Source organism: Rhinoderma darwinii, chromosome 1 (assembly GCF_050947455.1).
Source record: "Rhinoderma darwinii isolate aRhiDar2 chromosome 1, aRhiDar2.hap1, whole genome shotgun sequence".
Lineage (NCBI taxonomy): Eukaryota > Metazoa > Chordata > Amphibia > Anura > Rhinodermatidae > Rhinoderma > Rhinoderma darwinii.
In genome coordinates, this window is record NC_134687.1 from 3,232,722 (window position 1) to 3,246,793 (window position 14,072).

Below are 14,072 nucleotides of genomic sequence, written 5' to 3' on the forward strand. Positions count from 1 at the left end.
TGTAGGGACCGTGGCGGCAGCTCCATTAAAACAGACTGATGGAGAAAAGCAGATGGAGCTCAAAAGATTATCAGTTCCCAGAAGACACAGAAAAAAAGGGATTGCTACAGTCTTATGTAAGACAGTCATTGACTTTGCTCGGAGAAGAGGCTACAAGGCGGTGGTTCTAGACACCTCAATGTACCAGATCAGTTCCTGGAACCTCTATGAAAAGATTGGATTCAGAAGAACTCACTACTGCCACGCAGATGACTACTGGGCAAAATACATCGATTTTATAGATGTATATTATCGATATGATATCCAGGACTAAAGCACTGGATGTATCTCAGTATTTGTTGGGCAGTGGTTAGCACGGGTTCTAGTTCAAATCCCACCAAGAACAACATCTGAACGTATGTTCTACCAGTATTTGTGTGGATTTCCTGCGGGTACTCCGGTTTCCTCCGACACTCCAAAAATATACAGAGAGGGAATTTTGATTGTGAGCCCGTGTGGACAGTGAATGAGGACAACCTCTATACAATGCTGCATGAAATGTTGGCACTATATAAGTAACAGAAAAGTATAAATAATAAACTTGTCCATAAGGGGCAGTATTATAGAAACAAAAGAATCAGTGGCAGTTCATGATATCTCACATGGATGTAATGTTCTCAGAAATCACCAGAGCAACACGGTCCCACACTCTAATGCCAGTAGTCGGTGCCGCTCCTGTCAGCGGTCCCCACCACAGGGTCCCTCACCTGCCTCACCTCGATTCCAGTCCACACCTGCTGTCTGATACAGCCTGTGTCCAGCTATCCGCTGCCAGCCTGCCTCCTGCTGCCAGTTCTAACCGCCATCAGTCTGCATCCCGCTGTCTACTCTCAGTCTGTATCCAACTATCTGTGACGAGCCTGAAGCTTCCTGTCTATTACGAACTGTCTCTTCTGATCTGTTCCTCCTCCCGGTTACATAGACTTCTGTTGTCAGTGTCCATGTCTCCTCTCTCTGCTCCTCCTCCCCTCTCCAAAGAGTTCTATTGGCAGCGTCTGTGTCTCCTTTCTCTGCTCCTTCTCCCCTCTCCATAGATTTCTGTTGCCAGTGTCTGAGTCTCCTCTCTCTGCTCCTACTCCCCCTCCATAGAGTCTATTGGTAGTGTATGTGTATCCTCCCTCTGCTCCTCCTCCCCTCTCCATAGACTTCTGTTGGTAGAGTCTGTCTCCTCTCTTTGCTCCTCCTCCCCTCTCCATAGACTTCTGTTGGTAGTGTCTGTGTCTCCTCTCTCTGCTCCTCCTCCCTCTACATATACTTCTGTTGTCAGTGTCTGTGTCTCCTCTCTCTGCTCCTGCTCCCCCCTCTCTATAGACTTCTATAGCCAGGCAGTGAGGAGACACCCCCACTTCCTGCAGTCCGTCTCCTTTGCTCTGTAACTAGGGATGGATTTTGCTTGTCAACAGGGGTGGACCGCAGATTACAGGAAGGGTGACACCTAGTGGCAGAAACTTCACTCAGAATTTTCATGGATAAAGCAACAAAACTTTAACAGTAATCAAATTACAAAGTTGATCTACACCATACCAGATATACTGTGAGATTAAAATAAGTTGTTTGAAAAGTTATTTTCCATTTCAGTAAAGTTGTCTATCAGCCCCCACCTCCTCTGTAATGGGGGCACATGTTCTATGATTGTTGACTGACCGAGTGGCACAATCAAAGAAAATTTTTAAAACAGATAAATAAAATTTTTGTAAAAAAAATATGTGTAAAAAAAACTGGAAGAAAATGACTCATGTAAACACACCCTTAATCTAATTTACATACTTTTCCCTGACTTTAGGTTACATCTTGGCTTATACTCCAGTCACATCCAAAGCTGCATTTACAATTTTTCTGGTTTCCTGTTACCAGAGTGCTATGCACTATTGAAATTCAAATGATTAGGTCACATGTTTGAAGCTAAATTGCAAAAAGTGTAGAATATGGTTTCACAGAGAGAAATAGTTGTGACTGCAGCTCTGGATGTGACTGGAGAGGTGGTTGTTAATGATAAGAGCCAGTCAGTAGATGCAAGTTGTACATAATGACGGATATTATTGCTGACTCATTCCATTCAGCAGTTAATGATTATTGCACCCAATGGAGAAAGGTTTGGCTCTGATCCAGGAGCCTGGAGGTATGTGGACATTGGGATCACCAAAGTAAAGGCAGATGTCTGGTCACGGGGGGGGGGGGGGGTGGGGAGGACGGTGGGGACAATCTGGAGGCTCTCATAGCAGCACCAATCACATCCAGGTAACCAGGGGCTCTGTGTTTGGAGGAAATGCTGGGACTTGTAGTTCCCGCCTGTGATTTCTGCCGTAGATACAGGCGGCATTTATTATTTACTCCAGTAATGTCTGATCTTTTCTCGTAGCTGGGGCTGGACTTGGAGTACCCTGGACCCTCCAGGCTGGGATCAATGACCTCTCTGTGCCCACCCAATGATGTCACGTAATGTAGAGTAGGCAAATCCCACAAGCCAGATGGCCAATAATCCAGGACACTCTACTGATGCCCACATTTATTAGTTGTTTTCTACTGAGGTCTGAAGGGTATGAGGTGTGGACTGTGTGCCCCTTTATATATGCAGGGTATGAGGGGTGGACTGTGTGCCCCTTTATCTATGCAGGGTATGAGGGGTGGACTGTGTGCCCCTTTATCTGTGCAGGGTATGAGGGGTGGACTGTGTGCCCCTTTATCTATGCAGGGTATGAGGGGTGGACTGTGAGCCCCTTTATATATGCAGGGTATGAGGGGTGGACTGTGTGCCCCTTTATCTATGCAGGGTATGAGGGGTGGACTGTGTGCCCCTTTATCTGTGCAGGGTATGAGGGGTGGACTGTGTGCCCCTTTATCTATGCAGGGTATGAGGGGTGGACTGTGAGCCCCTTTATCTATGCAGGGTAGGAGGAGTGGACTGTGTGCCCCTTTATCTATGCAGGGTATGAGGGGTGGACTGTGAGCCCCTTTATCTATGCAGGGTATGAAGGGTGAACTGTGTGCCCCTTTATCTTTGCAGGATATGATTGGTGGACTGTGTGCCCCTTTATCTATGTAGGGTATGAGGGGACGACGACTGCGTGCCCCCATAACTATTCAGGGTATGAGGGGTGGACTGTGTGCCCCTTTATCTGTGCAGGGTATGAGGGGTGGACTGTGTGCCCCTTTATCTATGCAGGGTATGAGGGGTGGACTGTGAGCCCCTTTATATATGCAGGGTATGAGGGGTGGACTGTGTGCCCCTTTATCTATGCAGGGTATGAGGGGTGGACTGTGTGCCCCTTTATCTGTGCAGGGTATGAGGGGTGGACTGTGTGCCCCTTTATCTATGCAGGGTATGAGGGGTGGACTGTGAGCCCCTTTATCTATGCAGGGTAGGAGGAGTGGACTGTGTGCCCCTTTATCTATGCAGGGTATGAGGGGTGGACTGTGAGCCCCTTTATCTATGCAGGGTATGAAGGGTGAACTGTGTGCCCCTTTATCTTTGCAGGATATGATTGGTGGACTGTGTGCCCCTTTATCTATGTAGGGTATGAGGGGACGACGACTGCGTGCCCCCATAACTATTCAGGGTATTAGGGGTGGACTGTGTGCCCCTTTATCTATGAAGGGTAAGAGGGGTGGACTGTGTGCCCCTTTATATATGCAGGGTATGAGGGGTGGACTGTGAGCCCCTTTATCTATGCAGGGTAGGAGGAGTGGACTGTGTGCCCCTTTATCTATGCAGGGTATGAGGGGTGGACTGTGTGCCCCTTTATCTATGAAGGGTATGAGGGGTGGACTGTCTGCCCCTTTATCTATGCAGGGTATGAGTGGTGGACTGTGTGCCCCTTTATCTGTGCAGGGTATGAGGGGTGGACTGTGTGCCCCTTTATCTATGCAGGGTATGAGGGGTGGACTGTGTGCCACTTTATCTGTGCAGGGTATGAGTGGTGGACTGTGTGCCCCTTTATCTATGCAGGGTATGAGGGGTGGACTGTGTGCCCCTTTATCTATGCAGGGTATAAGGGGTGGACTGTGTGCCCCTTTATCTGTGCAGGGTATGAGGGGTGGACTGTGACCCCCTTTATATATGCAGGGTATGAGGGGTGGACTGTCTGCCCCTTTATCTATGCAGGGTATGAGTGGTGGACTGTGTGCCCCTTTATCTGTGCAGGGTATGAGGGGTGGACTGTGTGCCCCTTTATCTATGCAGGGTAGGAGGAGTGGACTGTGTGCCACTTTATCTGTGCAGGGTATGAGTGGTGGACTGTGTGCCCCTTTATCTATGCAGGGTATGAGGGGTGGACTGTGTGCCCCTTTATCTATGCAGGGTATAAGGGGTGGACTGTGTGCCCCTTTATCTGTGCAGGGTATGAGGGGTGGACTGTGACCCCCTTTATATATGCAGGGTATGAGGGGTGGACTGTGTGCCCCTTTATCTATGCAGGGTATGAGGGGTGGACTATGTGCCCCTTTATCTATGCAGGGTATGAGGGGTGGACTGTGAACCCCTTTATCTATGCAGGGTAGGAGGAGTGGACTGTGTGCCCCTTTATCTATGCAGGGTATGAGGGGTGGACTGTGTGCCCCTTTATCTATGCAGGGTATGAGGAGTGGACTGTGTGCCCCTTTATCTATGCAGGGTATGAGGGGTGGACTGTGTGCCCCTTTATCTATGCAGGGTATGAGAGGTGGACTGTGTGCCCCTTTATCTATGCAGGGTATGAGTGGTGGACTGTGTGCCCCTTTATATATGCAGGGTAGGAGGGGTGGACTGTGTGCCCCTTTATATATGCAGGGTATGAGTGGTGGACTGTGTGCCCCTTTATCTATGCATGTTATGAGGGTGAACTGTGTGCCTCTTTATCTATGCAGGGTATGAGGGGTGGACTGTGTGCTCCTTTATCTATGCAGGGTATGAGTGGTGCACTGTGTGCCCCTTTATCTGTGCAGGGTATGAGGGGTGGACTGTGTGCCCCTTTATCTATGCAGGGTATGAGGGGTGGACTGTGTGCCCCTTTATCTATGCAGGGTATGAGGGGTGGACTGTGAGCCCCTCTATATATGCAGGGTAGGAGGAGTGGACTGTGTGCCCCTTTATCTATGCAGGCTATGAGGGGTGGACTGTGAGCCCCTTTATCTATGCAGGGTATGAAGGGTGGACTGTGTGCCCCTTTATATTTGCAGGATATGATTGGTGGACTATGTGCCCCTTTTTCTATGTAGGGTATGAGGGGGGGGGGACACTGCATGCCCCCTTATCTATGCAGGGTATTAGGGGTGGACTGTGTGCCCCTTTATCTATGAAGGAAATAAGGGGTGGACTGTGTGCCCCTTTATCTATGCAGTGTATGAGGGGTGGACTATGTGCCCCTTTATCTATGCAGGGTATGAGGGGTGGCCTGTGTGCCCCTTTATATATGCAGGGTATGAGTGGTGGACTGTGTGCCCCTTTATCTATGCATGTTATGAGGGTGAACTGTGTGCCTCTTTATCTATGCAGGGTATGAGGGGTGGACTGTGTGCTCCTTTATCTATGCAGGGTATGAGTGGTGCACTGTGTGCCCCTTTATCTGTGCAGGGTATGAGGGGTGGACTGTGTGCCCCTTTATCTATGCAGGGTATGAGGGGTGGACTGTGTGCCCCTTTATCTATGCAGGGTATGAGGGGTGGACTGTGAGCCCCTCTATATATGCAGGGTAGGAGGAGTGGACTGTGTGCCCCTTTATCTATGCAGGCTATGAGGGGTGGACTGTGAGCCCCTTTATCTATGCAGGGTATGAAGGGTGGACTGTGTGCCCCTTTATATTTGCAGGATATGATTGGTGGACTATGTGCCCCTTTTTCTATGTAGGGTATGAGGGGGGGGGGGACACTGCATGCCCCCTTATCTATGCAGGGTATTAGGGGTGGACTGTGTGCCCCTTTATCTATGAAGGAAATAAGGGGTGGACTGTGTGCCCCTTTATCTATGCAGTGTATGAGGGGTGGACTATGTGCCCCTTTATCTATGCAGGGTATGAGGGGTGGCCTGTGTGCCCCTTTATATATGCAGGGTATGAGTGGTGGACTGTGTGCCCCTTTATCTATGCAGGGTATGAGGAGTGGACTGTGAGCCCCTTTATATATGCAGGGTATGAGCGGTGAACTGTGAGCCCCTTTATATATGAAGGGTATGAGGGGTGGACTGTGAGCCCCTTTATCTATGCAGGGTATGAGGGGTGGATTGCATGACCCTTTATCTATGCAGGGTATGAGGGGTGGACTATGTGCCCCTTTATCTATGCAGGGTATGAAGGGTGGACTGTGTGCCCCTTTATCTATGCAGGGTATGAGGGGTGGCCTGTGTGCCCCTTTATCTATGCAGGGTATGAGGGGTGGACTGTGAGCCCCTTTATATTTGCAGGATATGATTGGTGGACTATGTGACCCTTTATCTATGTAGGGTATGAGGGGGGGGGGGCACTGCATGCCCCCTTATCTATGCAGGGTATTAGGGGTGGACTGTGTGCCCCTTTATCTATGAAGGAAATAAGGGGTGGACTGTGTGCCCCTTTATCTATGCAGTGTATGAGGGGTGGACTGTGAGCCCCTTTATATATGCAGGGTATGAGAAGTGGACTGTGACCCCCTTTATATATGCAGGATATGAGGGGTGGACTGTGAGCCCCATTATCTTTGCAGGGTATGAGAAGTGGACTGTGACCCCCTTTATATATGCAGGATATGAGGGGTGGACTGTGTGCCCCTTTATCTATGCAGGGTATGAGAAGTGGACTGTGACCCCCTTTATCTATGCAGGGTATGAGGGGTGGACTGTGACCCCCTTTATATATGCAGGATATGAGGGGTGGACTGTGTGCCCCTTTATCTATGCAGGGTATGAGAAGTGGACTGTGACCCCCTTTATATATGCAGGGTATGAGGGGTGGACTGTGTGCCCCTTTATCTATGCAGGGTATGAGGGGTGGACTGTGTGCCCCTTTATCTATGCAGGGTATGAGGGGTGGACTGTGAGCCCCTTTATATATGCAGGGTATGAGTGGTTGACTGTGTGCCCCTTTATATATGCAGGGTATGAGGGGTGGACTGTGAGCCCCTTTATATATGCAGGGTATGAGGGGTGGACTGTGTGCCCCTTTATATATGCAGGATATGAGGGGTGGACTGTGAGCCCCTTTATCTATGCAGGGTATAAGGGGTGGACTGTGAGCCTCTTTATCTATGCAGGGTATGAGGGGTGGACTGTGTGCCCCTTTATATATGCAGGATATGAGGGGTGGACTGTGAGCCCCATTATCTTTGCAGGGTATGAAGTGTGGACTGTGAGCCCCTTTATATATGCAGGGTATGAGGAGTGGACTGTGAGCCCCTTTATATATGCAGGATATGAGGGGTGGACTGTGAGCCCCATTATCTTTGCAGGGTATGAAGTGTGGACTGTGAGCCCCTTTATATATGCAGGGTATGAGGAGTGGACTGTGAGCCCCTTTATATATGCAGGATATGAGGGGTGGACTGTGAGCCCCTTTATCTATGCAGGGTATTAGGGGTGGACTGTGAGCCCCTTTATCTATGCAGGGTAGGAGGAGTGGACTGTGTGCCCCTTTATCTATGCAGGGTATGAGGGGTGGACTGTGTGCCCCTTTATCTATGAAGGGTATGAGGGGTGGACTGTCTGCCCCTTTATCTATGCAGGGTATGAGTGGTGGACTGTGTGCCCCTTTATCTGTGCAGGGTATGAGGGGTGGACTGTGTGCCCCTTTATCTATGCAGGGTATGAGGGGTGGACTGTGTGCCACTTTATCTGTGCAGGGTATGAGTGGTGGACTGTGTGCCCCTTTATCTATGCAGGGTATGAGGGGTGGACTGTGTGCCCCTTTATCTATGCAGGGTATAAGGGGTGGACTGTGTGCCCCTTTATCTGTGCAGGGTATGAGGGGTGGACTGTGACCCCCTTTATATATGCAGGGTATGAGGGGTGGACTGTCTGCCCCTTTATCTATGCAGGGTATGAGTGGTGGACTGTGTGCCCCTTTATCTGTGCAGGGTATGAGGGGTGGACTGTGTGCCCCTTTATCTATGCAGGGTAGGAGGAGTGGACTGTGTGCCACTTTATCTGTGCAGGGTATGAGTGGTGGACTGTGTGCCCCTTTATCTATGCAGGGTATGAGGGGTGGACTGTGTGCCCCTTTATCTATGCAGGGTATAAGGGGTGGACTGTGTGCCCCTTTATCTGTGCAGGGTATGAGGGGTGGACTGTGACCCCCTTTATATATGCAGGGTATGAGGGGTGGACTGTGTGCCCCTTTATCTATGCAGGGTATGAGGGGTGGACTATGTGCCCCTTTATCTATGCAGGGTATGAGGGGTGGACTGTGAACCCCTTTATCTATGCAGGGTAGGAGGAGTGGACTGTGTGCCCCTTTATCTATGCAGGGTATGAGGGGTGGACTGTGTGCCCCTTTATCTATGCAGGGTATGAGGAGTGGACTGTGTGCCCCTTTATCTATGCAGGGTATGAGGGGTGGACTGTGTGCCCCTTTATCTATGCAGGGTATGAGAGGTGGACTGTGTGCCCCTTTATCTATGCAGGGTATGAGTGGTGGACTGTGTGCCCCTTTATATATGCAGGGTAGGAGGGGTGGACTGTGTGCCCCTTTATATATGCAGGGTATGAGTGGTGGACTGTGTGCCCCTTTATCTATGCATGTTATGAGGGTGAACTGTGTGCCTCTTTATCTATGCAGGGTATGAGGGGTGGACTGTGTGCTCCTTTATCTATGCAGGGTATGAGTGGTGCACTGTGTGCCCCTTTATCTGTGCAGGGTATGAGGGGTGGACTGTGTGCCCCTTTATCTATGCAGGGTATGAGGGGTGGACTGTGTGCCCCTTTATCTATGCAGGGTATGAGGGGTGGACTGTGAGCCCCTCTATATATGCAGGGTAGGAGGAGTGGACTGTGTGCCCCTTTATCTATGCAGGCTATGAGGGGTGGACTGTGAGCCCCTTTATCTATGCAGGGTATGAAGGGTGGACTGTGTGCCCCTTTATATTTGCAGGATATGATTGGTGGACTATGTGCCCCTTTTTCTATGTAGGGTATGAGGGGGGGGGGGGACACTGCATGCCCCCTTATCTATGCAGGGTATTAGGGGTGGACTGTGTGCCCCTTTATCTATGAAGGAAATAAGGGGTGGACTGTGTGCCCCTTTATCTATGCAGTGTATGAGGGGTGGACTATGTGCCCCTTTATCTATGCAGGGTATGAGGGGTGGCCTGTGTGCCCCTTTATATATGCAGGGTATGAGTGGTGGACTGTGTGCCCCTTTATCTGTGCAGGGTATGAGGGGTGGACTGTGTGCCCCTTTATCTATGCAGGGTATGAGGGGTGGACTGTGTGCCCCTTTATCTATGCAGGGTATGAGGGGTGGACTGTGAGCCCCTCTATATATGCAGGGTAGGAGGAGTGGACTGTGTGCCCCTTTATCTATGCAGGCTATGAGGGGTGGACTGTGAGCCCCTTTATCTATGCAGGGTATGAAGGGTGGACTGTGTGCCCCTTTATATTTGCAGGATATGATTGGTGGACTATGTGCCCCTTTTTCTATGTAGGGTATGAGGGGGGGGGGGACACTGCATGCCCCCTTATCTATGCAGGGTATTAGGGGTGGACTGTGTGCCCCTTTATCTATGAAGGAAATAAGGGGTGGACTGTGTGCCCCTTTATCTATGCAGTGTATGAGGGGTGGACTATGTGCCCCTTTATCTATGCAGGGTATGAGGGGTGGCCTGTGTGCCCCTTTATATATGCAGGGTATGAGTGGTGGACTGTGTGCCCCTTTATCTATGCAGGGTATGAGGAGTGGACTGTGAGCCCCTTTATATATGCAGGGTATGAGCGGTGAACTGTGAGCCCCTTTATATATGAAGGGTATGAGGGGTGGACTGTGAGCCCCTTTATCTATGCAGGGTATGAGGGGTGGATTGCATGACCCTTTATCTATGCAGGGTATGAGGGGTGGACTATGTGCCCCTTTATCTATGCAGGGTATGAAGGGTGGACTGTGTGCCCCTTTATCTATGCAGGGTATGAGGGGTGGCCTGTGTGCCCCTTTATCTATGCAGGGTATGAGGGGTGGACTGTGAGCCCCTTTATATTTGCAGGATATGATTGGTGGACTATGTGACCCTTTATCTATGTAGGGTATGAGGGGGGGGGGCACTGCATGCCCCCTTATCTATGCAGGGTATTAGGGGTGGACTGTGTGCCCCTTTATCTATGAAGGAAATAAGGGGTGGACTGTGTGCCCCTTTATCTATGCAGTGTATGAGGGGTGGACTGTGAGCCCCTTTATATATGCAGGGTATGAGAAGTGGACTGTGACCCCCTTTATATATGCAGGATATGAGGGGTGGACTGTGAGCCCCATTATCTTTGCAGGGTATGAGAAGTGGACTGTGACCCCCTTTATATATGCAGGATATGAGGGGTGGACTGTGTGCCCCTTTATCTATGCAGGGTATGAGAAGTGGACTGTGACCCCCTTTATCTATGCAGGGTATGAGGGGTGGACTGTGACCCCCTTTATATATGCAGGATATGAGGGGTGGACTGTGTGCCCCTTTATCTATGCAGGGTATGAGAAGTGGACTGTGACCCCCTTTATATATGCAGGGTATGAGGGGTGGACTGTGTGCCCCTTTATCTATGCAGGATATGAGGGGTGGACTGTGAGCCCCTTTATCTATGCAGGGTATAAGGGGTGGACTGTGAGCCTCTTTATCTATGCAGGGTATGAGGGGTGGACTGTGTGCCCCTTTATATATGCAGGATATGAGGGGTGGACTGTGAGCCCCATTATCTTTGCAGGGTATGAAGTGTGGACTTTGAGCCCCTTTATATATGCAGGGTATGAGGAGTGGACTGTGAGCCCCTTTATATATGCAGGATATGAGGGGTGGACTGTGAGCCCCATTATCTTTGCAGGGTATGAAGTGTGGACTGTGAGCCCCTTTATATATGCAGGGTATGAGGAGTGGACTGTGAGCCCCTTTATATATGCAGGATATGAGGGGTGGACTGTGAGCCCCTTTATCTATGCAGGGTATTAGGGGTGGACTGTGTGCCCCTTTATATATGCAGGGTATGAGGAGTGGACTGTGAGCCCCTTTATCTTTGCAGGGTATGAAGTGTGGACTGTGTGCCCCTTTATATATGCAGGGTATGAGGGGTGGACTGTGAGCTCCTTTATCTATGCAGGGTATGAGGGGTGGACTGTGAGCCCCATTATCTTTGCAGGGTATGAAGTGTGGACTGTGAGCCCCTTTATATATGCAGGGTATGAGGGGTGGACTGTGAGCCCCTTTATATTTGCAGGGTATGAGGGGTGGACGATGTGCCCCATTATCTTTGCAGGGTATGAGGGGTGGGCATAAATAAAGGGCATTGTCGCTGCCCAGGTGCTATTTGACGGCAGCTGCCCAAACCTGTCAGTCAGCCCGTCAGTGGACTTTGTGCCGGCTCACGGATCTGCTTATGGCAGGATTACTCAGCAGCAGGATGAGTTTATGTTCCGCTGTTCAGTGTGTGCCACGTGTGGTTGGTGTTTTTGTGGTTTCTGAAGCAATTTAATATATCGTTTTTTAAATGACAGAAAAATATAAAAAAAATGCTTAAAAAAAATCATTTAAACAAGCAATAAAAACGTGAGATGTGAACGTGGGGCTGTGTGGTGGTTTCTGTGGGGGACGTGGCCCAGAACCAAGGTGGCTTGGCCTGGCAGCATGGGTCGCTCCCTCTGCAGGAGCGGTGATGCGGTGGCCGCCATGCGGTGCTACAACTTATAGAGTAGGGAGATGTTTCCTGTACCGCTGACTTCTGGACGTCATCCAATAATCTGGTCACTTAGGGCGCGTTCACATCAGCGTTGGGTTCCGTTGATGCGTTCCGCTAGACCTTTCCGTCAGAGGAACCCATCAACGGAAAGGCAAAGGGAAACCATAGCTTCTGTTTGCATTACCATTGATTTCAGAGGTAATGCTTCCGTTGCAAATGGTTTCCGTTTGTTTCCGTTCTGTAAGGTTTCCATTTTTTTTTTACGGAAACAATAGCGCAGTCGACGCTACAAAAAAAAGGGAAGCCTTTACGGAACGGAAAGGTCTAGGGAAAAATGTGAGCTCATTTACTACAATTAGTGTATTGTGTGGCACAAAAGTCATTCTGTGAACAGAGAAGACGCGTCCTGAGAAGAAACATTGTATGTTGTGCAACTTGCGGCACAAAAAAGATTTGAGAAGCAATTTGCTAATTATAAGACCCTTCCCCAGGAGAAATGATGCGTCCAAAGCCTGATATCTGCCTCTGGGTTACAATTTCACAGACATTTTCTGCCACAAAATAATAATCCGTCATCACAGAAATCTTCTCGGACAAAAAAAAAATCTGTCAACAAAAATAATGTCACGGAATGGTATTTTGTGTAACTGACACACGTGGCGTTCTGGGTCGCACAACATGATCCAGGTGTAAAGGGACGGGATACTATTGGTCTCTCGAGGATTTCCACCGCTCAGATTTCCTGCTCAAGCCGAAGACCCTCAACGCTAAAAATCAAGGAACCAATGACAGGCAGTGGTGTTGAACCTGTGACTCTCCAGCTGCTGTGAAACTACAACTCCCAGCATGCACACAGCCCGTTGTATTTCCGCAGCAGCTGGGCCAGTCCTGTTTATTTCCTAGTTTTATTAACTTTCATACATCACGGTTTTGTGACACAATGTTTTTAGCGTGTCCTGTATTATTATTTTTTGGTTTTTTTCAGGGTATCACGATGTCCACTTATAATATCCGTCTGTACAAGGAATGTGACTATTATAAGGCCCGGGAGATCTTCAGTTCCGGCTGCTATGAACACACGGCCGCTGCTTTCTATCACGCCTTAAGACTTCCCCACAACTGGCTTGTTCTTCTGGTGGGCTTCCTTGTCCCTCTGGTGGCCGCTGGATCCTTCTTTCTGTCCATCGTGGCTGTGGTCAGCGTATTAGTCGCGTACTGGTTGTCCATTAGAAAGTTGGTCCATTCCTACGCTGTAGAAACTCTGGAAGGAGACTTGAAGACATTGAGAGATATTATATGAGGAGAGAAGGTCACCGTTTCTGGGTGGTGGAGTTTGCAGGAGAAGTTGTGGGCACTGTGGCCGCTGCCCCTCTACAAGTCCACAGAGGTGAGAAGAACGTGGAGATGAAGAGGATGTCGGTGGCTTGGACCCACAGAGGCAGGGGAATCGCACAGGTCTTATGTAGGACATTGATTGACTTTGCTCGGAGAAGTGGGTGTAATGCGGTCATACTCACCACCACATCAATACAGGTCGATGCCGTGCGACTATATGAGAAGATGGGCTTCAGACATGTGAGCAGCTCGTACAAACGGGCATTGAAACACCGGCTTCTTGGAATTATGTGGCTGACTTACAAATACGACATTAAGGCCAATAAATACAATTCTAATTTCTGAATAAATTTAAAGTCGTTCCTTTCTGATATTATTCTATGTTTCTTGTCTCAACGACTGTCATGGGATTCAAACCATTGGTCCTCCCTGCTATCGGGGTTGGCCGGTACCCAAGAAGTTCTGCAGTTTGACAACTTACTAGATCATAACAGATTCGAGGGAGTAAGGGGTCACACTGTCCTCCTAGAGGACCCTCTTTCCCCCCCACAATCTTCTGTTATGGTCACCAGATTCTTCTGGCTCCTGGACCTTGAAATGAGATGAGTTCTCCAGAATTATTCCCTCATACCCTCCAGTAGATGTAGTAGATCCCCCGAAGATGAGGACAAGTGGCCACTCTCTCATAGGGGTTGTTGTTGTTTTTCTTATTCTGGATCAGCACTGCGGGGTATTAGGTTGCCTTGGATTGACCCTTCTGTGTTCCTAATGTTCACTTTTCCGGGGCAGGTGTTTGTCTGGGAGAAGAAGACGCTTGGTCATGTAGACTGGACCTCAGACGGTTGTCACACGTGGTAGAGAGTTGATTGAGGGAAACATAGTCATCAGCAAT

General features: G+C 49.4%; 1 protein-coding gene and 1 pseudogene across 1 annotated transcript in view; both read left to right on the plus strand.

The window, feature by feature from the left end:
- The window catches only part of LOC142712115 (putative N-acetyltransferase camello), a 9,252-nt gene extending 7,561 nt beyond the window's left edge, over positions 1 to 1,691 (plus strand). Inside the window, exon 2 of the mRNA XM_075848599.1 lies at positions 1 to 1,691. This exon is cut by the window's left edge and continues 362 nt beyond it. Coding sequence (XP_075704714.1) covers positions 1 to 313 — 313 coding nt within the window. The 3' untranslated portion in view covers positions 314 to 1,691.
- Positions 1,692 to 2,227: 536 nt separating this feature from the next.
- On the plus strand, positions 2,228 to 13,542 carry LOC142712281 (putative N-acetyltransferase camello; annotated as a pseudogene).
- Positions 13,543 to 14,072: the final 530 nt, after the last annotated feature.